The 24,151-nt window shown below is 41.6% G+C and overlaps 1 protein-coding gene across 1 annotated transcript in view; it reads right to left on the bottom strand.

Annotated features, from left to right (window-relative positions):
• Nucleotides 1-11,214: 11,214 nt before the first annotated feature.
• LOC108713333 (intercellular adhesion molecule 5) overlaps nucleotides 11,215-24,151 on the bottom strand; it is a 29,006-nt gene continuing 16,069 nt past the window's right edge. The window contains exons 3-8 of the mRNA XM_018256279.2: nucleotides 23,207-23,524; nucleotides 20,556-20,846; nucleotides 19,228-19,494; nucleotides 16,933-17,175; nucleotides 15,641-15,904; nucleotides 11,215-12,349 (exon numbers count right to left, since the gene is read on the bottom strand). Of these exons, the coding sequence (XP_018111768.1) occupies nucleotides 12,162-12,349; nucleotides 15,641-15,904; nucleotides 16,933-17,175; nucleotides 19,228-19,494; nucleotides 20,556-20,846; nucleotides 23,207-23,524 (1,571 nt within the window). The 3' untranslated portion in view covers nucleotides 11,215-12,161. The remainder of the gene's footprint in view (nucleotides 12,350-15,640; nucleotides 15,905-16,932; nucleotides 17,176-19,227; nucleotides 19,495-20,555; nucleotides 20,847-23,206; nucleotides 23,525-24,151) is intronic.

Here is a 24,151-nt window from a genome sequence, read left to right as displayed (position 1 = left end):
CAGGATTTAGCATCACATTGAATAGGCCAGGGGTCCCCAACCTTTTTTTTACCCGTGAGCCAAATTCAAATGTAAAAAGAGTTGGGGAGCAACACAAGCATAAAATAGTCCCTTGGGGTGCCAAATAAGGGCTGTGATTGGCTATTTGGTTGCCCCTATGTGGACTGGCAACCTACAAGAGGCTCTACTTGGTACTATACTTAGTTTTTATGCAATTAAAACTTGCTTCCAAGCCTGGAATTCAAAAATAAGCATCTGCTCTGAGGACACAGAGAGCAACATCCAAGGGGTTGGAGAGCAACATGTTACTCACAAGCTACTGGTTGGGGATCACTGGAATAGGCAATACTCACAGCACCATATGGTCAGTATTAGTCCCCACAGGCAAGAGGACAAGCTCAGCAGCAATAAAGGTACACCCAGCTTTCAGCCTTTTCCCTAAGTGGAACCTGAGGGGAATCTATCTACCCTGTTCCTATACACTTAGTCCCTACTTCTGGGCTATTAGTACCCGGGATCTTAATCCCTCTGACTCTCCTCGTTGGAGCCTTGAGCTGCTCAGCTAAATAACCTATCTATCTGTCACTCCTATAGGGACCTATAACGGTGAGTAGTCTATTCTTACTAGACCTGACCTGTCTAGGTTCCACAGAGATCTGTCTGCCTGTTCAGGTCAGAGCTAACACAAAATGGACCTGAAAGCATGGCTTCAGAGCCTTTTATATCCCAGCACAGTGCCATCTGCTGGTCACTGTGAGAAGCAGCAAGGGGCCTAGCTTAGAGCAGAAAGAGCAAACAGTACCCCTCCCAACTGTATTTTAGGACCCAGTTAGGTGTCCATAACATGGAGGGACTGCCTGATAATAATACTAGGGGTGGATATTTTACACATCCCTACACATATATAATATATCATATTAAGTGGTAAATTAAAGGGTTTGTTCACCTCTGAGATAACTTTTAATATGATGTAGAGAGTGATATTCTGAGATAATTTGCAATTTGTTTTAATATTTTATTATTGAAGGTTTTTGAGTTATTTAGCTTTTTATTCAGCAACTCTTCAATTTGCATTTTGAGCAATCTGGTAACTATGGCCCAAATTACCCTAGCAACCATTCATTGATTTGAATAAGAGACTGGAATATGAATAGGAGAGATCAGTAATAAAAAGTAGCAATAACAATACATTTGTAGCCTTACAGAGCATTTGTTTTTTTTAGAAGGGGACAGTGACCCCCATTTTAAAGCTGCAAAGAATTAGAAGAAAAAGACAAATAACTACTATAAAACTATAAAAAATAAATAATAAAAAACAATTGAAAAGTTGCTTAGAATTGGTCATTCTATCTATAACATACTAAGAGTTACTTTAAAGGTGAACCACCCCTTTAAAGAATCCATACTTAAGTAAATATTGTCCTTTTACATCTATTGCCTTGAGCCACCATTTTGTGATGGTCTGTGTGCTGCCTCAGAGATCACATGACCAGAAATACTGCAGCTCTAACTGTAACAGGAAGAAGTGTGGAAGCAAAAGACAGACCTCTGTCTGTTAATTGGCTCATGTTACCTAACAAGTATGGTTTGTTTGTATGTTTGTGTGCACCGTGAATGGTATGATCCCAGGGGGCTGCCCTTATTTTTTAAAATGGCAATTTTCTATTTAGCATTAACCAATGGCACATACATGACTACAAAAAAAAGTATTTTATTATGAGAATGGTTTATTTTGTTCTACCTAAATACATAAATGTGTTGTCTTAAAGGAACAGTAACACCAAAAAAATTAAAGTTTATTAAAGTAATTGGAATATAATATATTGCTGCCCTGCATTGGTAAAAGTTATGTGTTTGCTTCAGAAAGACTACTATAGTTTATATAAACAAGCTACTGTATAGCCATGGGGCAGCCCTTCAAGCACAGGATACACAGTAGAGAACAGATGAGTACTACTATAGTTTATATAAACAAGCTGCTGTGTAGCCATGGGGGCAGTTATTCAAGCACAGGATAAACAGTAGATAACAGATAAGTACTACTATAGTTTATATGAACACGCTGCTGTGTAGACATGGGGGCAGCCATTCAAGCACAGGATACACAGTAGATAACAGATGAGTACTACTATAGTTTATATAAACAAGCTGCTGTGTAGCCATGGGAGCAGCCATTCAAGCACAGGATACACAGTAGATAACAGATGAGTACTACTATAGTTTATATAAACAAGCTGCTGTGTAGACATGGGAGCAGCCATTTAAGCACAGGATACACAGTAGATAACAGATAAGTACTACTATAGTTTATATAAACAAGCTTCTGTGTAGCCATGGGAGCAGCCATTCAAGCACAGGATACACAGTAGATATCAGATAAGTACTACTATAGTTTATATAAACAAGCTGCTGTGTAGCCATGGGAGCAGCCATTCAAGCACAGGATACATAGTAGATAACAGATAAGTACTACTATAGTTTATATAAACAAGCTGCTGTGTAGCCATGGGGGCAGCCATTCAAGCACAGGATACACAGTAGATAACAGATAAGTACTACTATAGTTTATATAAACAAGCTGCTGTGTAGCCATGGGGCAGCCATTCAAGCACAGGATACAAAGTAGATAACAGATACGTACTACTATAGTTTATATAAACAAGCTGCTGTGTAGCCATGGGGCAGCCATTCAAGCACAGGATACACAGTAGATAACAGATAAGTACTACTATAGTTTATATAAACAAGCTGCTGTGTAGCCATGGGGCAGCCATTCAAGCACAGGATACACAGTAGATAACAGATAACCACTGAAATAGCGAAAGAAAAAAAAACTTTAACTCAGGGGAAGGTTTTTACAGTTCCTTTTAAATGGGCATTTGCAATATGAGCAAAATAAATCAATATATGCTGAAAATACATTCTGCATCAATATCCATAGTTGTTGTTACAGTAATAGAGTATTGTTTTGTTTTTACACATACCACAACCCCTGTAATTAATTAACAAAGACAATGAGCTCTGTATAACAAACTGCCTCCCTTCAGCCATTTTCTGTGGCCTTATTGATAAGCAGGAGTCCAGTACACCAGGTCTGGGCTAGCCCCAACAGGCGCCCTAGGCAGCTTTTCTGGGCTAGCGCTGACTGAGCATGCGCGAACCGGTACTTTTGTGTGCATGCGCAAATTGACGCTCCCGTGCACCACTGTGCGCGCATGCGTGGAAGTGCGAATTGCCATGCACGCATGCGCACAAGCGCAAATACAAGGGGAGACATGCGACTAGACATGGGGTAGGCGACAGAGCAGCCTGGCGCCCCCCAGCTTTGCGCCGATGGCACGTGCCTACGCTGCCTACCCCTAGTTCTGGCCCTGCAGTACACAGGGGGATTATCTGGGCACTGCTAATCTGATTATATACCTCACAAGGAACAAACATGGAGGAGCTTTAATTACCCTGTTTGCCCTGTTAAAGGATTTATTTTCAAATCCCATAAAATTACACTAAACAGCAGGAATAATATACCTTCATCTGCATTCAATTTAAATTCTTTCTCTATCAAAAACATCTCAACTGCAGCTCTTTTAGTTACTTCCTTGTCTGGCTCCACTCCTTTCCCTTCCTGAGCTCCCCTTCTCTTCTGCTTCTTCATCTGCATTCAATTTAAACTCTTTCTGTATCAAAAACACCTCAACTGCAGCTCTTTTAGTTACTTCCTTGTCTAGCTCCACCCCTTTCCCTTCTTGAGCTCCCCTTCCTGCGCCAACTTCTCTCTACTGGGCATGCTCAGACATGCAATAGGCACCTCTTTAAGGTCTTCACAGTCGGAGAGAGAGAGAAGGACAGCTCAGAAAGGAAAAGGGGCAGAGCTTCATGCTCCACACACATTTCTTGCAGTTGGATTGTAACACAATAGGATGGCTATGTGAGAGAATGAATCCATTGCCAATACAAGTCATACAGGTGTATATTGCTCTTGCACATATTCCCAAAACCTACTTAGGGGCTCAGAACAGTGTATTGGTGGTCCTGGACCAAAGGTCAGTTACAACGAGTCATGGGATGACAGCTGATTTTGGCAACTTGGAAACCCACATGTATTAGCCATTAATAATTCAAGCTATTAAGGCAGCCTTATCAATTAGAATAACACATGATTACATCTAGATCATTTTACAACAGGGAAATGTACAGTAATTGTGCAATTCTATAAAAATGTTAATTTTTAAGGTTAATTAATGGGGGATGTCTCTGATTGTTTAATTTTTTAAAATTATAAATAAACATTTCTGTATGTCTCAGCACTACAATGATTCACTTTTGGCAGCTTCGCTTTTCTCGCTTTCTGCTTCTGGTCATCAGTTGTTGCATAACTGCCCACATTTCCATCAGTTAGATTGACAGCAGAAGGTGGTCCATACTCAATTCTATTGGACACTGGCTGACCTGTGTGTGATACATTGGCCTGTTTGGGTGCAGAGTGAGAGGCAGGGAGTGGTTTGAGGAAAGTGAAGCATAAGGAAATAATAACTGAAGATATTCTAAGAGAGCGATTATAGCTCTGTGACAGAAATGTATATTTCTTAAAAATAACTATATAGACAGATACATCCCCTTGCCTCCCTTGTTAATTCCATATAATAATTACTCTATAAATGACTGGACTGTACTACTGAGGTCGGAGGAGGCGAGAACTTTGCCTCAGGTGGCAGTGAGCGGCCAGTTACCCGTCACCCGAAAAAATTATTCCAAATCCTATTTTATTACATTAGTCAAGCAAAATAAACTGTTATTACACTGTATAAATTATTTGAATCTTGTTTCCTTCAGTCTGGGAATTCATAATTATAACAAGCAGGCAGGAGCCATTTTGTGGACACTGTTATTAAGACAAGTCTTGTATCATCTCAGAATCTTGTTTGTGCACCAGAATGGGGGACCTGATGTACATCCCCATGTCCTGGTTATACAATTATACAGTGAAGAGAACTGGGGACTGTGGGGAGAGCAGTGACATGTAGGAAGTGCTGAATGGAAAGTGAAATTAAAGTTAAACTTAAAGTAATATTTGATTGACAGCTGAGATTTTTCATTGCGTTTATAACATCTAAGAATGATGTCTCCTTTAAAAGGGGCGGCAAAAATCTGCCTTTGTAACTTTAAGAGCTGAATATTTGGGTTTAAAGCCTGAAATTTGGTTCTGCAAGTGCAGAGAATGTAATTGCACTAGAGATGCTGCCCCGTTTGACCAGCTCCGATACTGATTTTTAAGGTTGGAATGGGAGGGGGGGGGTAGCATCTGGGCTCCTGTTTCAGACAGAGGCAGCCCCAGAATTGCCCCTGTAAACAACTGAACAAACCCCAAGAAAAGAAGCCACCCCTATTGAAATCCTGGTCACCTTTTGGAGAGTATCTGTTCCTCCAGTTAAAACTGCCAGACTCTAGGTCTGGACTGGGATTTAAAATAGGCCCTTGCATTTCAAGTACAAAGGGGTCCAAGCAGCCCCCTATAGGCACACTATATAGTGATTGTCTGTGGCATCTCACAGCAGGCTCTGGGCTTCACATAGGGACCTGCTGGGACTGGGCCTGTAGTGCAACACTGCTCATCTAACACAAGCTGAATAGAGCCCTTTGTTGATGAAACACAAGGAAGTCACCAGTGCTCTGTGACATTGACTAGAAGCACCATTGTACCGACTCTTGGTCTAACCCACATTCTGGAGTTTACCAGCTGCTACAAATTATGAAAAGCCATTATCTGTACACAAAAAGAAGGAAGAGGCACAGTTTGCCTTTAAAAATAATTGTTACAAAAAAATAAGGAGTTTGGACAAAATATGTAAGCTCCCGTGCCACCTCCAGGCCCTTCATTAAACGTGAGTCCTACACTATCCATTAGCATTCTAAGTCTGTAGTGCATTTAAAATCATGTCTGTTTGTTGATTTACATTGGTGCTTTTTACAGGTGCTACATAGAAAATCTATTTTTTTTCTGTGTGGGCAGGCCGTGAACACACAAAGTGAGCTGTTACTGTGTATACCATCAGTCCACAACATTTTTACCAGTGAGCCACATGCAGATGTAAAAAGAATTGGAGAGCAAAATGGTGCAAAATAAGGGCTGTGATTGGCTATTAGTAGCCCCTATGTGGACTGGCAGCCTACAGGAGACTCTGGCACCTGGTTTTTATACAACCACAACGTGCCCCAAAGGTGAAATTGAAAAATTAGCACCTTGTTTGAGGTCACTGGGAGCAACATCCAAGGGGTTGTGAGTGACGTGTTGCAGAGAAACAAATTGCAGATGCCATGATTTGAGCCGAAAATTCCCATCCACAGCATATAGAAGCCAGTGAATCCATAAAAAGGACACAGAATGGGCAGGGTAGTAACAATGTATATTATATGAGTGGATTCAGCATACCTCCCCAATACTGTGACCATAAAAATAAACATAAACGAGAACCCCAGACATGCGAGTAAGATCACTGCAGAAATGGATATAATGAAAGCATTACCTCCGCTTGCACATGCCCAAGCGGATTAGCTCTTTCTGCCTCCCAGAAAAACCTTGTCCAATGGTGCAAGTTTATCCTGTATCGTTATAATATCATTATAATCTCATATTTACACTTGATCAGCCAGTTTATCCTGTATCATTATAATATAACATATAGAATGATATAATGCATATATATTAACTGGATATCACTCTCACAATGAATGTTTGTATTCATACTATTGATACTTTTTTGTGAGAATGTTTTAAATATATTGAAACAAAGTATTGTGATTTTGACGCATCAAATTTTTAGAAATATGAACGTGAGTGACACCTTTAGGTAGAATGTGGCAATTACACTTGGATTGAATATTGTTTTACACACAGTTCAAAGAACCTTATATTAGAGTATATTGATTGTCTGATGGTGCATAAGCTGACACTCATTTCATCTCAAATCATTTCCAAAAGGTGGATACTAATCATTGAACAGCGCAGCACCTGATCGCAGTGGATACAGACTGTGAGATGTGAACTATTAGGATCTAAATCCAGTTAATATTCTGCAGTGATCTTAGTGGCATACCTAGGGTTAACTCACTGCTCATTGGAAATATCTGCAGGGATCTTACTGGCCTATCTAGGGTTAATATATTGTTCATTGTTTATTTCTGCAGTGATCTTACTGGCAAGTCTGGGATTAATGGAGTTCTCATTGGCCAATTCTCCAGTGATTTTAATGGCATATCTAGGGTCAATGGAGTGTTTCTTGGCCATTTCTGCAGTGGTCTCACTCTCATGAAATGCAGGTGCCATAGTATGTTGTGGAATGCGTATGGTCCTAATATAGTGAGGCCTTGTCGACCTTCTGATGCACTTTGTGTATCTGATGCTGCCATTCCAAACATACAAAATGGGTGTGTTTTTTTGCTAAATGGGCATGTTGTTTTGGGGCATAGCCTAAAAGTGGGCATGGCCAAAAAACTGCCAAACTATCCTCAGCATTTCATTATATCTCTCTTTCTCTTTTTTAAGTGTTGGGAGGTATGTCTGTTAGAGTTCTGCACAGAACCAATTTTTGAAACCCAGACCTGACCCACAACCTGTGCCCAGGCCAATATTTTTACTTACTTGACCCAACCCGACCAACAACTGCCTTATACTCAACCCAATCCATCAACCACTGACCACCATTAAACAGGAAGTGCTGTTGCTGCAAACCAGAAGTGACATCATTAGAAGTTGGCGGGGGCAGAAAAACTGATAAACTTGCTGCCTTAGTCAAAACTGCCTGCCCGGTTTTACAAATTATGAAAATCGGGCAGGATTCTCCTTGATAGATGCGACAATCAGGCCAATTGACAATTGCCACGTCATTGACCCGCACACAACTGCATGTGCCTCTCTCTCTGCAACAGCACACTCCCCTTCCTGTGATGTCAGGTGCCCCACCCAGTGACATCACAGCAGCTTGTTTATATAAACTATAGTAGTACTTAACTGTTATCTACTGTGTATCCTGTGCTTGAATGGCTGCCCCATGGCTACACATCAGCTTGTTTATATAAACTATAGTAGTACTTATCTGTTATCTACTGTGTATCCTGTGCTTGAATGGCTGCCCCCATGGCTACACAGCAGCTTGTTTATATAAACTATAGTAGTACTTATCAGTTATCTACTGTGTATCCTGTGCTTGAATGGCTGCCCCCATGGCTACACAACAGCTTGTTTATATAAACTATAGTAGTACTTATCTGTTATCTACTGTGTATCCTGTGCTTGAATGGCTGCTGCCATGGCTACACAGCAGCTTGTTTATATAAACTATAGTAGTACTTATCTGTTATCTACTGTGTATACTGTGCTTGAATGGCTGCCCCCATGGCTACACAACAGCTTGTTTATATAAACTATAGTAGTATTAATCTGTTGCCTACTGTGTATCCTGTGCTTGAATGGCTGCCCCCATGGCTACACAGCAGCTTGTTTATATAAACTATAGTAGTACTTATCTGTTATCTACTGTGTATCCTGTGCTTGAATGGCTGCCCCCATGGCTACACGGCAGCTTGTTTATATAAACTATAGTAGTACTTATCTGTTATCTACTGTGTATCCTGTGCTTGAATGGCTGCCCCCATGGCTACACAGCAGCTTGTTTATATAAACTATAGTAGTACTTACAACCTTTGTTACTGCTAAGCCACATTTAAATGTTAAAAAGAGTTGGAGAGCAACACAAGCATAAAAAGTCCATGGGGATGTCAAATAATAGCTGTGACAGGCTGTTTGGTAGCCCCTATATGGACTGACAGCCTACAGGAGATTCTGTTTGGCAGTACACCTGGTTTATATACAACCAAAACTTGTCTCTAATCCAGGAATTCAAAAATAATCACCCGCTTTGATGCCACTGGGAGCAACATCTGAGGGGCTGGTGAGCAACATGTTTCTCGCAAGCTACTGGTTGGGGACCACTGATATAGAGAGTGATGTTAAAAGACAATTTGCAATCGGTTTTCATGTTTTATTATTTGTCGTTTTTAAGTTATTTGTTTTTTTTATTCAGCGGCTCTCTAGTTTTCAATTTCAGCAGTCTGGTTCCTAGGGTACAAATTCCCCTAACAACCATGCATTGATTTGAATAAGAGACTGGAATATGAATAGAAGAGGCTTTGTGACAGAAATATTTATTTATAATAAAAAAAATACAGAATGCAGCACATACAAACCTTATGTACAAGGCACACATACAGAAATGAGACAATCAGTAACATTTCCCCCGTCTCCCTTATTTATTCACATTTCTATAGAATTGCTCTATAAATTACTGTACAATAAAACCCCAGTGAGCTGCACATATAGAACTTACTGATATTTTTATCTTCTCTGCTTCCTGCTTGTGGGCTGAGTACCACTTGATGGGAAATCGGGGGAAACCAGGGTATATAGAAGGACAGCTGGCAATGATATGTCTTCTACTGGGGGCGATATTATTCAACTGAAAAATCACTGAGATGGTGCAGTTTGTCCTTCACATAACAAATACCTATGTACCACAAAGCAACCAATGCCCTCTGCATAAACCATGGACTAATAACAGCATGGACAGCATCAACCAGTAACCAATAAAACCTGAGAAAATACAGTTGGGTAGTTAAAGAGACAGCGTATGGGGGGGGGTCCTCTCATGAACAAACAAGCATCATCCAACTGCTCCTTAAAGGAGGAGGAAAGTTAAAATAATTTAAAGTGTTTTAAAAGAATGAATATAATGTAGTGTTGCCCTGCACTGGTACAACTGTTGTGTTTGCTTCAAAAGCTCTACTATAGTTTTTATAAACAAGCTGCTGTGTAGCCATGGGGGCAGCCATTCAAGCACAGGATACATAGTAGATAAGAGATAATTACTACTATAGTTTATATAAACAAGCTGCTGTGTAGCCATGGGGGCAGCCATTCAAGCACAGGATACACAGTAGATAACAGATAAGTACTACTATAGTTTATATAAACAAGCTGCTGTGTAGCCATGGGGCAGCCATTCAAGCACAGGATACACAGTAGATAACAGATAAGTACTACTATAGTTTATATAAACAAGCTGCTGTGTAGCCATGGGGGCAGCCATTCAAGCACAGGATACACAGTAGATAACAGATAAGTACTACTATAGTTTATATAAACAAGCTGCTGTGTAGCCATGGGGGCAGCCATTCAAGCACAGGATACACAGTACATAACACGTCTACTGTCCACCCCACTGTCCTGCATCTTAATTACCTTATTATACACAGCAGCTTGTTCATATAAACTATAGTAGTACTTATCTGTTATCTACTGTGTATACTGTGCTTGAATGGCTGCCCCCATGGCTACACAGCAGCTTGTTTATATAAACTATAGTAGTACTTATCTGTTATCTACTGTGTATCCTGTGCTTGAATGGCTGCCCCCATGGCTACACAGCAGCTTCTTTATATAAACTATAGTAGTACTTATCTGTTATCTACTGTGTATCCTGTGCTTGAATGGCTGCCCCCATGGCTACACAGCAGCTTCTTTATATAAACTATAGTAGTACTTATCTGTTATCTACTGTGTATCCTGTGCTTGAATGGCTGCCCCCATGGCTACACAGCAGCTTGTTTATATAAACTATAGTGGAGTTTCTGAAGCAAACACACCAGTTTTACCAGTGCAGAGCAACTGTACATAACATTGTAATTTCTTTAAACCACTTTCATTTTTTGGTGTTACTGTTCCTTTAAAAATACAAGCAGGTATCCGTTATAAACAAACTTTTAAAAGCACATATACTTGCAAAACATACAATAAATAAATAACTATCTGTGTACACTGTGTATACAGGATATTTTACCTTTTCAACAGGCAGAATTGCCATTTACTATTAAGATTCATATTCAAGGAAAACCTGCATATTGTGTAAATTAAAAAAACAAAACATTTTTCCATTAGTAAAATAAACAAGTCTTTGTTAACACGAGGCCAAGCCTCACACTGCAGGGGGGGGGGCAGAGAGGACTGAGAATACTGTTGAATAAATACAAAATTAGTGTAATATGAAGGGCAGCTGCCATGATAATCCCAGTATATTTGCAGGTCTGCAGTGGATTTAAAGTGTCTGAATATAGAAAGAATTATGTGGATATAATTATGTGGATATTCTGATTCTGTCTTGCTAAATCTGGATCTCAAAGAAAATGTAGCACTCGGAATTTTTTTTTTTAGTTTTCAAAATATTAGCTATTTTTAAACAACATTGCCAACTGTAGGCCGTAATGGGCATAGACAGGGGAATATTTATCATAAGGCACTCGAGGGCCTGTGCCTAGGGCTGCAGCTTTAAGGGGTAGCCCTCAGATGCCCATATGGTAAAACATTTGTGCAAGGGGAAAAAAAACCTTTTTTATCTGTTGCCGGATGCTTTTCTACTCACGGCTGGATTTATATAGCAGACGTCCCGTTGCTTGCCCTGTCTCCTCCCCTTCCTTTGTGCACACGCAAAAAAATGTCAGAATCGGGTCTGAAGTACTGGGGATTGGTCCACAGAAAGTTTTAATGGAGGAGGCAGCTTTTACTCTAAAGCTAATGTGAATGCAATGTGTCCATTAACCTGTCAGTCCAGGTTCAACAATAAAAAGATCCTCAGAAGATACAAAGTGTAAGTACCAGCTATGAAACCACGTAACATTATTTATAGAATGGAAATAATATATACACTGTTTTTAACAGCCACTGATTAAAAGAAAACCCTTATACCCGGACACATGATGATACTAATATGGGGGAAGAGATTTTCAAGTGCGCTTGACTTCCTCCTGTTTCCTGTTGTAGTGGATTGCCAGGAAGGGCACAGTGCAGATGGGAAATGTCTCCTCTCAGCACAGGCAATGATGTCCCTTTAAGAACGATACGTCATCTCTGGCTCTTACCATCATGAGACTTTTTACTTTAGAAATGGAAGACCTATTAATGAGCACAAATGAACTTCTGTAGTCAAACAGACAATGGCACTACATTGACAATAATCCTATAGGTAGTGCTACTGTATCCATTCATATTCACTGGTCTCCAGTCTTGGAATAGCGTCAATGACAATTCTACAGACCAAGTATCTTCCTCGTAATCTTCAGTGGTTGTTACAAGGTGCCTTTATTGGAGCCATCTCCTCTTCTTGCGGCTTCTCTGGTTTTGGCTTCCATAAATTGTAAAAGCCCTTTTTGCCATTTATCCATTTTCTATAACACAGTATGCCTATTATTACTGCAAGAGTCAACACAACAACCACGACACATAGGATGATTACACGCCGATTATCTGCACAGGGAGAAAAAAGATAAATAAAAAATCTTCTAAGGTTTTACACTGCTGATAATAATCTCTGGGAAGGGAGTGTGACTGTGGGATAGCAGGTATAGTAGGGAGAGATGGTGTCTATAGTAACAGTGGATAATAGTCTCTGGGAAGAGAGTGTGACTGTGGGATAGCAGGTATAGTAGGGAGAGATGGTGCCTATAGTAACAGTGGGATAATAGTCTCTGGGAAGGGAGTGTGACTGTGAGATAGCAGGTATAGTAGGGAGAGCTGGTGCCTATAGTAACAGTGGGATAATAGTCTCTGGGAAGGGAGTGTGACTGTGGGATAGCAGGTATAGTAGGGAGAGATGTGTCTATAGTAACAGTGGATAATAGTCTCTGGGAAGGGAGTGTGACTGTGGGATAGCAGGTATAGTAGGGAGAGATGGTGCCTATAGTAACAGTGGATAATAGTCTCTGGGAAGGGGCTGTGACTGTGGGATAGCAGGTATAGTAGGGAGAGATGGTGTCTATAGTAACAGTGGATAATAGTCTCTGGGAAGGGAGTGTGACTGTGGGATAGCAGGTATAGTAGGAAGAGATGGTGCCTATAGTAGCAGTGTATAATAGTCTCTGGGAAGGGAATGTGACTGTGGGATAGCAGGTATAGTAGGGAGAGATGGTGCCTATAGTAACAGTGGATAATAGTCTCTGGGAAGGGAGTGTGACTGTGGGATAGCAGGTATAGTAGGGAGAGATGTGTCTATAGTAACAGTGGATAATAGTCTCTGGGAAGGGAGTGTGACTGTGGGATAGCAGTATAGTAGGGAGAGATGGTGCCTATAGTAACAGTGGATAATAGTCTCTGGGAAGGGGCTGTGACTGTGGGATAGCAGGTATAGTAGGGAGAGATGGTGTCTATAGTAACAGTGGATAATAGTCTCTGGGAAGGGAGTGTGACTGTGGGATAGCAGGTATAGTAGGAAGAGATGGTGCCTATAGTAGCAGTGTATAATAGTCTCTGGGAAGGGAATGTGACTGTGGGATAGCAGGTATAGTAGGGAGAGATGGTGCCTATAGTAACAGTGGATAATAGTCTCTGGGAAGGGAGTGTGACTGTGGGATAGCAGGTATAGTAGGGAGAGATGGTGCCTATAGTAACAGTGGATAATAGTCTCTGGGAAGGGAGTGTGACTGTGGGATAGCAGGTATAGTAGGGAGAGATGGTGTCTATAGTAACAGTGGATAATAGTCTCTGGGAAGGAAGTGTGACTGTGGGATAGCAGGTATAGTAGGGAGAGATGGTGTCTATAGTAACAGTGGATAATAGTCTCTGGGAAGGGGCTGTGACTGTGGGATAGCAGGTATAGTAGGGAGAGATGGTGTCTATAGTAACAGTGGATAATAGTCTCTGGGAAGGGAGTGTGACTGTGGGATAGCAGGTATAGTAGGAAGAGATGGTGCCTATAGTAGCAGTGTATAATAGTCTCTGGGAAGGGAGTGTGACTGTGGGATAGCAGGTATAGTAGGGAGAGATGGTGCCTATAGTAACAGTGGATAATAGTCTCTGGGAAGGGGCTGTGACTGTGGGATAGCAGGTATAGTAGGGAGAGATGGTGTCTATAGTAACAGTGGATAATAGTCTCTGGGAAGGGAGTGTGACTGTGGGATAGCAGGTATAGTAGGGAGAGATGGTGCCTATAGTAACAGTGGATAATAGTCTCTGGGAAGGGGCTGTGACTGTGGGATAGCAGGTATAGTAGGGAGAGATGGTGTCTATAGTAACAGTGGATAATAGTCTCTGGGAAGGGACTGTGACTGTGGGATAGCAGGTACAGTAGGGAGAGATGGTGCCTATAGTAACAGTGGGATAATAGTCTCTGGGAAGGGAGTTTGACTGTGGGATAGCAGGTATAGTAGGGAGAGATGGTGTCTATAGTAACAGTGGATAATAGTCTCTGGGAAGGGAGTGTGACTGTGGGATAGCGGGTATAGAAGGGAGAGATGGTGCCTATAGTAACAGTGGATAATAGTCTCTGGGAAGGGAGTGTGACTGTGGGATAGCAGGTATAGTAGGGAGAGATGGTGCCTATAGTAACAGTGGATAATAGTCTCTGGGAAGGGAGTGTGACTGTGGGATAGCGGGTATAGAAGGGAGAGATGGTGCCTATAGTAACAGTGGATAATAGTCTCTGGGAAGGGAGTGTGACTGTGGGATAGCAGGTATAGTAGGGAGAGATGGTGTCTATAGTAACAGTGGATAATAGTCTCTGGGAAGGGAGTGTGACTGTGGGATAGCAGGTATAGTAGGGAGAGATGGTGTCTATAGTAACAGTGGGATAATAGTCTCTGGGAAGGGACTGTGACTGTGGGATAGCAGGTATAGTAGGGAGAGATGGTGCCTATAGTAACAGTGGATAATAGTCTCTGGGAAGGGAGTGTGACTGTGGGATAGCAGGTATAGTAGGGAGAGATGGTGTCTATAGTAACAGTGGATAATAGTCTCTGGGAAGGGAGTATGACTGTGGGATAGCAGGTATAGTAGGGAGAGATGGTGCCTATAGTAACAATGGGATAATAGTCTCTGGGAAGGGAGTGTGACTGTGGGATAGCGGGTATAGAAGGGAGAGATGGTGCCTGTAAAAAAAGTTATATTAAGACATGCAGACAGGCAGAGTATGACACACACAGAGAGCATATGGCAGGCAAAACAGAGCAAGAGACAGGTAAACCCATCAGGACCAGTCTAATATGTACTACATACAGTGACAGTGCTGGTGCCCCATTAGCATTTTGTATAAGGTGTGAACGGGTGAACAATGTGGGCAGTTTCAGTCTGGGACTCAGGTGTGAACAGTACAGGGGATTAGGGGTGTGAACAATACAGGGGGATCACAAGTGGAGGATCACAGGTGTGAACAATACAGAGGATTAGTCTGAATTTGAGATGTAAACAATGCAGGGGCCAGTCAATCTCTGTAGTGATTCCATTTAAAGATTACACATGGTAAACAGACACAGCAGGTAGGTGGAGGGCCACACAATGGGGGCCGCCAGTTAGACAGCCCTGAGCTACATCATTTCAATCCTTGGGGGGGTGCCCCAAAATTTAGCACCCCCTTGGATTGGAGCTTTACTCCTACGAATGTCAGTATTTTATGTATAATTTTTATGCCAGATCGATATTTTTTTTACATTTTTTTTTCTGAGGTCTTCGTCTGTATTTTGTGTTGTTCATATTTAGTATTTTTAATAATCTGGGCGATTTCTCTAGTTGCAGCAGACATATCATAGGTTTTCTACTAGTACTTACTCGTAACGACAATCATCATCTCTACTGATCTTTCTCCATGTCGGTTTTGGGCCAGACATGTGTAGGTGCCACTATGAGAAGATGAGGCTTCTGGGATAAAGATCACACTGTTATTATTCAAGAAAACTACAGGGGCGCCAACAGGGATCACCCAACGATACTCAGGTTGGGGGAGACCATCAGACAAACAGGTGATATTTAGGGCCCCACCCTCACAGATACTGGCTGCTGGTACGGCTGTAATGTTTGGAGTCACCGGAGGATCTGGAAGAGAAAAAAAAAAGATCTGATGACGGAGCTGAGGGGGTGCCACTTTTATTTGCAATCAGCACATGCGCAGTACGTGGGATGGGGTAGATTAGAGTGCTAAGGTTGTACAATAAGTGAGCCTTTTTTTTTTTTTAAGGAACAGTAACACCAAAATATGAAGTGTTTTAAAGTAATGAAAATATAATGTAGTTTTGCCCTGCACTTGTAAAACTGGTGTGTTTGCTTTAGAAACACTACTATAGTTTTTTGCTGTAGCCATGGGGGCAGCCATTCAAGCACAGGATACACAGTAGATAACAGATAAGTACTACTATAGTTTATATAAACAAGCTGCTGTGTAGCAATGGCGGAAAAAGAAAAAAGGCTACATGGCACAGGATAAATAGTGGATAACAGATAACATTATGTTCTACAGAGCTTATCTGCTATCTGCTGTGTAACCTGAGCCTTTTCTCCTTTAAAAGACTGCCCCCATTGCTACACAGTAGCTTATTTATATAGACAATAGTAGTGTTTTTATTACTTTAAAACAATTTAATTTTTCGATGTTACTGTTCCTTTAAATTGGTGCCCCATTTTATTTTATTGGGAGGGCTTGCCCTCAAGGGTGGCTATACAGGTAGTGGGTTAATAGCCTGTGCCCGAATGAAGGGACCTGCATTATTTCTATTGGTGGACCTGAGCGTGGGAAAAAGAAGTGGAAAGCAGAGCAAAACCAGAATGCCCTGAATCTTTCTAAACTCTGTATTAAGGTAGCGGAGGAGCCACTGCAACAACGATGAACCCCAGAGTCTGATAAACCAGTACCTAACAAGACATACAGTCCTAATGGTTACTCTGGGAAAAGGGACATCAGGGAAAGATGTTCAAAAGCAGATTTCCCCTTTAATCAAATAGTTTTTTTATGGTGCTGTCCATAAGCCTTTTCATGGTTTCACCTACAACCTCCCAATGAGATAAAACAGAGACAGACAGACAGATATTCCCTTCCCTTACACAGGGGGTGTATAATGACCACTTACATTGAACTTCTACCTCTATAGACTTGTTTACAGTTCCGTAGTCATTAGTAGCCAGGCACCTATAATGTCCGGCCTGTGCTCTGTCTATAATAAATGGTTTATCCGTTGGAAGAATCCCGCTATTCCTGCTGCATGTGACAATGGGTGGGGGGTTCCCGTCAGCCCGGCATTCAAAGGGGCCATTGCGTCCTTCTGTCAGGACAAGTTGGTCTGGGCACTGATTATCCTGGAACAGTGGGGAATCTGGAATGAACAGAGAACTGGTAAGACTGGCACATATACAGTAGAAGTCTTAGTAATGGCCGCTGAGCCGCCATATTGCTACAGGCAATGGCAAATGATGAAGATCTTAGCATTACTTAAAACACTGACCAATCTATGCAGAGCAGAGCTCAGGGGCACCACCTTCAGTAGCTTTGGTATCTTCCAGATCCTCTTCTTTCTCTTTGGCAATTTACAAAGCTTTCCCACGCATGCTCAAGATGCCAAAAGCTCAAGCGTCGGAGCTCACTTCATGAAAAAATCCAAAGCTACCGAATATTGCACCCTACTCTGCATAGATCAATCAGTTTTGCTGGCCAAAACAATCTAGTAGAACACGATGATGGGAGAAAGCAGAGAGGGGGCCAATAGAGGGTGGCTAACGTTAGGGGATTTACTTCTCCTTTAAGACAGATTAAATATCACTAGGGTCAGTGACCATAGCAACTATAAATAAAACTGACATTTTAGTAGTAGAAATTTTTAGTGTATGGACCAGATAACAGTTTAAATTCCAAAGCCCGAGAAATGCAGAATGAAGAAAATGTAAATTAACGCCCGCAAAAAAGAATAAAAACCAATGGCAAATGACTATCCTTAATGGAAAACTAAACCGCCAATGAGAAAAGCCCCATCCACTATAGTGCTTCCTCCCTGCATAGTGCATTAGTGCAAAAAGTGTCCCCATTTAACACTCTCACTCCTACATGTGCAGCGGAGCTCCAGGACCCATCTTCCACATCTTTGGTTTTCTTCGCAAAGGGACCGCCGACACTAAGCTATTTGCCACACTTGGAGCCAGTCTGGTATTAACTGTGCATGAGCCGTAAATTTCCGAAGGGAATGAAGAAGATTGGAAGAAAAACGAAGATGCTTAAGATGGCCCCCGGGAGCGCTGTTGTGCTACTCTGCATGGAGAGGTGACAGTGACATTTTGCGGAGGTTTAGTTCTCCTTTAAGAGTAATGGCAGACAGGCAAAATCATGGCAATTTGTCACCCTTGGGCACATTTAAGAATGCATTGTATTGTGCAAAGTCTCACTTTCAGATTGACTTTTTACCCACAATGCAGTATTTTTCACAAAGTTCCAGTGGCCGCTTAAAGTAGAACTAAACTCTAAAGTTAAAAATCCCTGTCCTACATAGACACCCCTCTCTCCTCCCCCCAAACTAGCTGCTACCCCGGGCAAATGCCCTTAAGTCTTTACTTACCCCTCCGTGCAGATCCTGTCCAGCGGAGTTCACAGGCGCCATCTTCAGCCGCTTCGGTAATCTTCGGAATGAGAAAGGGGGCGCATGTGTAGTTGGAGCAATTTTCTGTTTCGTGACAACTGAGCATGCACAGAAACTCACGAAAATCGCAGAAGTGCCGGTCTCATTCCGAAGATTAGCGAAGCGGTTGAAGATGCCGCCCGTGAACTCGGCTGGACAGGATCTGCATGGAGGGGTAAGTAAAGAGTTAGGGGCATTTACTCGGGGTAGCAGCTAGGCTGGAGCAATGGCAATAGCAGACAGAACACCAATATGGCCGCAAAGTGAGAGACTGATGGTAAATCACACAATTTCCACATGAATGGAATGACATTGCATCTGGCAGGTGACATTAAAGGACTTTCTCATCTTTATATTAACTTTTAGTATGATGTAGAGAGGAATATTCTGAGACAATTTGCAATTGGTTTTCATTTTTTATTATTTGTGGTGTTTGAGTTATTTAGCCTTTTATTCAGCAGCTCTCCAGTTTGCAATTCCAGCCATTGTGTTGCTAGGGTACAAAATTACCCTAGCAACCAGATATTGATTGGAATAAGAGACTGGAATATGATTAGGAGAGGCCTGAATAGAAAGATGAGAAGCAATACTAATAAATGTGTAGCCTTACAGAGCATTTGTATTTAGATGGGGTCAGTGACCCCCATTAGAAAGCTGGGAAGAGTCAGAAGAAGGTGACAAATAATTCAGAAACAAAAAATTATAATCAAAGGTGAACAACCCCTTTAAAAGCAAGATGTTATAACTCCAGTAAGTACTCACAGTGCACTGTGATGTTTTTCGTTATTGCTTTATGTATGGCTGGGTTAATATTAAGAGAAGCTTCACAGGAGACAATTGACTGGGGGGTTCTCCCATTCACAGAGACATTACAGTACGAGGTTTGGTCTTCACAGATTCGTTTCTCGTTCATCCTGATCATCATGTCGTACCGTTCTGGGTTATTATTATTTAACTTGCAGGAGACTGCTACGGTCTCATTCAAACGGACTGAATCAGGAAAGACAGTGAAGCTGATATTTGGAGACTCTAGGGGAAAAAAGGAAAAAGAATCAAAGGCTGCAATTGTGACGCCACACTTCAACACTTAGCACAGAATAATGTAGAGAAGTAGTTGTACACACAGGGAATTCAGTGCTTCTCTGGCTGTAAAGTTTCTTCCTCTAGGCCCCTGATGTCTTTATAGGATAAGTAAACCTTTACGTTAAGTGAATGTAAAATTGATGAAAGTGCTATTCTGAGAAATATTGCAATTTACATTCATTATTTACTTTGTTTTTATTCCAAGATATTAAGGGATACATGTGCTGTTAATATGAATGAATTATGTTACAACAGCGCCACCTGCTGGTCAGTTTCCCACCAGTCTGACCACCAAGTAGTCAAGGAAGTTGTCAGGAGAAAGAAAGAGGCTGCTCTGATGTTCTTCTGCTTAGGAAAAGAACTAGAAACCTTTCTCACATCTTTCCTAAGCAGAAGAACATCAGAGCAGCCTCTTTCTTTCTCCTGACAACTTCCTTGACTACTTGGTGGTCAGACTGGTGGGAAACTAACCAGCAGGTGGCGCTGTTGTAACAAAATTCATTCATATTAACAGCACATGTATCCCTTATTATTTTGGAACAAAACCAAAATAAATAATGAATGTATATTGCAAAATTTCATAGAATAGCGCCCTCATTAATTTTACATTCACTTATTTTAAAGGTTTACTTATCCTTTATGGGGTGGCAAAAAAAAGTAGCCTCTACCATGGGCCTCACCATTTAGAATGACAGCTGGGGGCTCTCACATTGATGGCAAATTTGGTTTTATGATAGAATATAGCCCTGTTGGCTGATGCACATTGCAAGGCCTAATTCACACCAAAATTCAAGTTAGCAGGGCGGCAATGCAGGGGCTGGTGATGTTGTGCCCAGGAGGAAGGTGCCAACAGCTGAGGAGAGGTCAACCAGTAGACTCAAGCATCTAGACAGATCCCGGAACTACAGCTATCTGTGTTCATTGTTAGGATTTAGTTCCCCTTTAAACCAAAAACGTTTGAAAACCACCCTACTAGAATAAATGTGTACATCTGTCTGCTGTCTTACCATAAATGTAAATATCCATGAATGCTTCGGTGGACAGACTGAGGACCTGAGCCTTGCAATCAAGCTGGTGAGTTTCTAATGAAGAACTGGGGTCGGGAGAAATTTCGGCAAATCCTAACAAGCTGCCGTCAGCCATTTTGGTTGTAGTCACGTTGAGGGCTATTTTTTTGAAGAACATTTTCAGGTTGAGGTGCTCAAGAGGAAAGGCATTGGAGACTGTACACATGGCATTATGCTTGGTGCCAACCTCAATCCACTGATCAGACTCAAGCTTTGGTTTCTCTGGCAGAGCTGAAAGAAGTCAGATGAGTGTGTTATAGGCAGGTAAATTATCACATCACCCTTGTTAGACACTGTCTGTTGCCTAAAATAATCAGTATACCTTATGAAAGGGATGCAGTTTATATTAAAGGAGAAGGAAAGCCTAAAATTCAGTAAGCTTAACCAGAAAGGTCTATATAAATACACCAGTAAATCTTCAAAGTAATGTTGCTCTGAGTCCTCTGTCAAAAGAAACAGCACATTTATGTCCTTCTATTGTGTACTCATGGGCTTCTGTATCAGACTTACTGTTTTCAGCATAAACCTCCAGGGCTAGGGCTTGAGCATGCTCAGTTTGCTCCTCTCTCTCTCTCTCTCTCTCCCTCCTCCCCTCCCTACTGTAATCTGAGCCCAGAGCTATGAGTGAGCAGGGAGAGACTCAGGCAGGAAATTATGTCACACAGGGTTGGACTGGGGGGGCCTGGGGCCCCTTCCACCCCACCCTCCTTACTGCGACGCACCGAGTGCGGTGCCTAAAATAGCTTTTTTTGTTAGAATGCGATCAGGAAAGGGGTCTAGCCCATGGGGGGCCCATTAAGGGTCGGGCCCATCGGGTTTTTTCCCAGTGTCCCACCGGGTTTTTTCCCAGTGTCCCGCCAGGCCAGTCCGACTCTGATGTCACACCAAGCTAATATGGCAGCTGCTATCCTAAACAAACAGAAATAGCTTCTAGAGCTGTTTACGGTAAAGCATTCTGCAGAATAAATATAGTGTTATAGCTTGTACTATTGTGGCTAATCTATTGGCAATAAACTACTGCGGTAGCTTTCCTTCTCCTTTAAAGAGGTAGTTCACCTTTAAATTAACTTTTAGTATAATGTAGACATTGACATTCAAAGAGAATTTGCAATTGGTCTATCTTCTTTTTTTAATTCATATGTTTTTTCAGGTAACTAGATCTTTTCCCCTAGCAGTTTTCCAGATTTGTATTTTAGCAGCTACCTGGTAGCTAGGGTACAATTTACCCTAGCAACCAGGCAGTGGTTTGTACAAGAGATGGAAATATGAATAGAGGAGGGTCAGCATAGACAGATGAGTAAAAAAAAAAGTTGCTAGGAAAGGGGCATTCTTTTACATACTAAAAGCTTCCTTAAAGGTACACTACCCCTTTAATTATCTTTAAGCTTTTTTGACTTATCCTTCTATAGCAATTAATTTCTTAGTCTCTTTCCCAGGCACAGGGGTGTTTAAGGCAGGCAGATTTACTAGAGAGTTCAGAAGGATTCTCTGCAATTTGATTTATTTCCCCAACCCAGTACCCATCAGGACCTTGTTAAAAAAAACACAGGTATAGGATCTATTATCTATTAATAAACCTGGCAGTTTCTGTAATTTGAATCACCAGACTTCAATTTAAGATCATTGAAGGATTAAATACACCCAATAGTATTGTATTGCCGCCAATATAGATTTGTGCAGTTTAGTCACCAACAGTTACAAGGTACTGTTTTATTATTACAGAGAAAAGGGAAATTGCTTTTACAAATTAGAATTATTTGCTTAAAATGGAGTCTATGGGAGATGGCTGTCTGGATAACGGGTTTCCGGGTAACTGATCCAATACTTGCGTGTTAGAATAGCTCCAGATGGGTGCCATACTCTGTTTCATTCACTAGGGGGCAACATTACATTTTCTCAACAAATGGTACCAGTAGACGTCGTTTAAAGGACCAGTAACATCAAATTTTTTTTTATTTTTAAATTTTTTTAGTATACAACGAAAAAAAAACACAAAGGCAAATTAAACTTTTAAAAACTTTTATTAAGAAATAACTTACCGAAAGTCCGCTTGCGCTCCTCTTCGGTGAAGGTGATCCATCGTGCGGCACTCGATCTCTATTTCCTGCCTTCGTTATAGGAGATAGCCAGGGAGGAGAAATCGAGGCCCAGCTCGATGGATCGTCACCCTGTCGCCTTTTCTGAAGGGGAGCGCAAGCGGAGTTTCGGAAAGTTATTTGTTAATAAAGACTTGGCAATTTCTAAGTTTAATTTGTTTTTGTGGTTTTATTTCGTTGTATACTAACAAATTTTATAAAAAAATGATTAGTAACTGGTCCTTTAAGAAGACATTCTATGCCTTCAGCAGGCTAAAGGTGGCCATACACGGGATGATATCGCTCACCGCAATGTGGACACATCAGGGAGAGATCCGCTCATTTGGCGATGGCCAACTTAAGTTAATATCATTTGCCTAAAAATCACGCCCAGTAAGTATTGAATGTTACATTCTAGGGAACCTCAGGTTGGGTAGCTCTCAAAGTGTGGGAGCCTCCTTAGTGCTGCCCCCCAGCTGTCAAGCAGGTACTGCAGCCCATTGTGACTGTACTCACCAAATGTTCTAACACTGACCCTGGATGACTCTACTATAACATTCCCAGGGTCTGTTCCCAGTGCAAGGGTGGCCTGGCAGGAGAAGTCCTTCATGTTGTCACTTCTCTGAGCTGTGATTGAAAATGTTACTGTTTCTGTAATGTTTCCATCTCGAGAGTCATCTTTAAACGTTTTCTGGTGAATCATTTCTTTTCCTCTGAAAACTGTGACCATGAGGTTCTGAATAGGGGCCACTCCATGTACAGTGCAGGTGACATCGTATGATTTCCCTTCTTCCAGCGTGTCCTCCATGTCTACTGTCACCAAATCAGGAATCTCTGGAATGACGGCAAGAGTTGGTGTGAGTGGCCAGCTCATTAGGCACTCCCCCACCTGAAAAATATTCGGAGGTCCCGGCTCGAATAGGGACTCCAGCGAGCACCCCCTCCCTGCAGCTCACGCACTCGCTAAGGTGCAAGCGCGTCTATATAAAGAAAAAGAATGCTATACGCTATAGAGGAAACAGACCCTGTGGTCCGGGCCCCCCTTTTCCCCAGACCCCCCCATTACCACGGGGTCTGCTTCCCCTATAGTTACGCCAGTGGTTCGTTCCTTTTTTCGGCTGCACCAATAGACATAGTTATGAATATGTGCAACAATGCAGTTTTTATTCCATCAAAAATAATAGATCAAACAAGGGTGTTTTTGTCAGCCACCCTGAGAAACAATGGCAGCTAGATAAGCAGCCAAAATAAAAATAGGTAGTAATCGGCACCAAGTTTAAAAGAACAGTAACACCAACAAATGAAAGTGTTTTCATGGAATGGAAATATAATGTAGTGTTGCCCTGACAGGTACAACTAGTGTGTTTGCTTTATATACTCTACTATAGTTTATATAAACAAGCTGCTGTGTAGCCATGGGGCAGCCATTCAAGCACAGGATACACAGTAGATAACAGATAA

This window comes from Xenopus laevis, chromosome 3S (assembly GCF_017654675.1).
Source record: "Xenopus laevis strain J_2021 chromosome 3S, Xenopus_laevis_v10.1, whole genome shotgun sequence".
Lineage (NCBI taxonomy): Eukaryota > Metazoa > Chordata > Amphibia > Anura > Pipidae > Xenopus > Xenopus laevis.
Note: the sequence above shows the minus strand (reverse complement) of the source record. Positions and strands in the feature narration are given on the sequence as shown.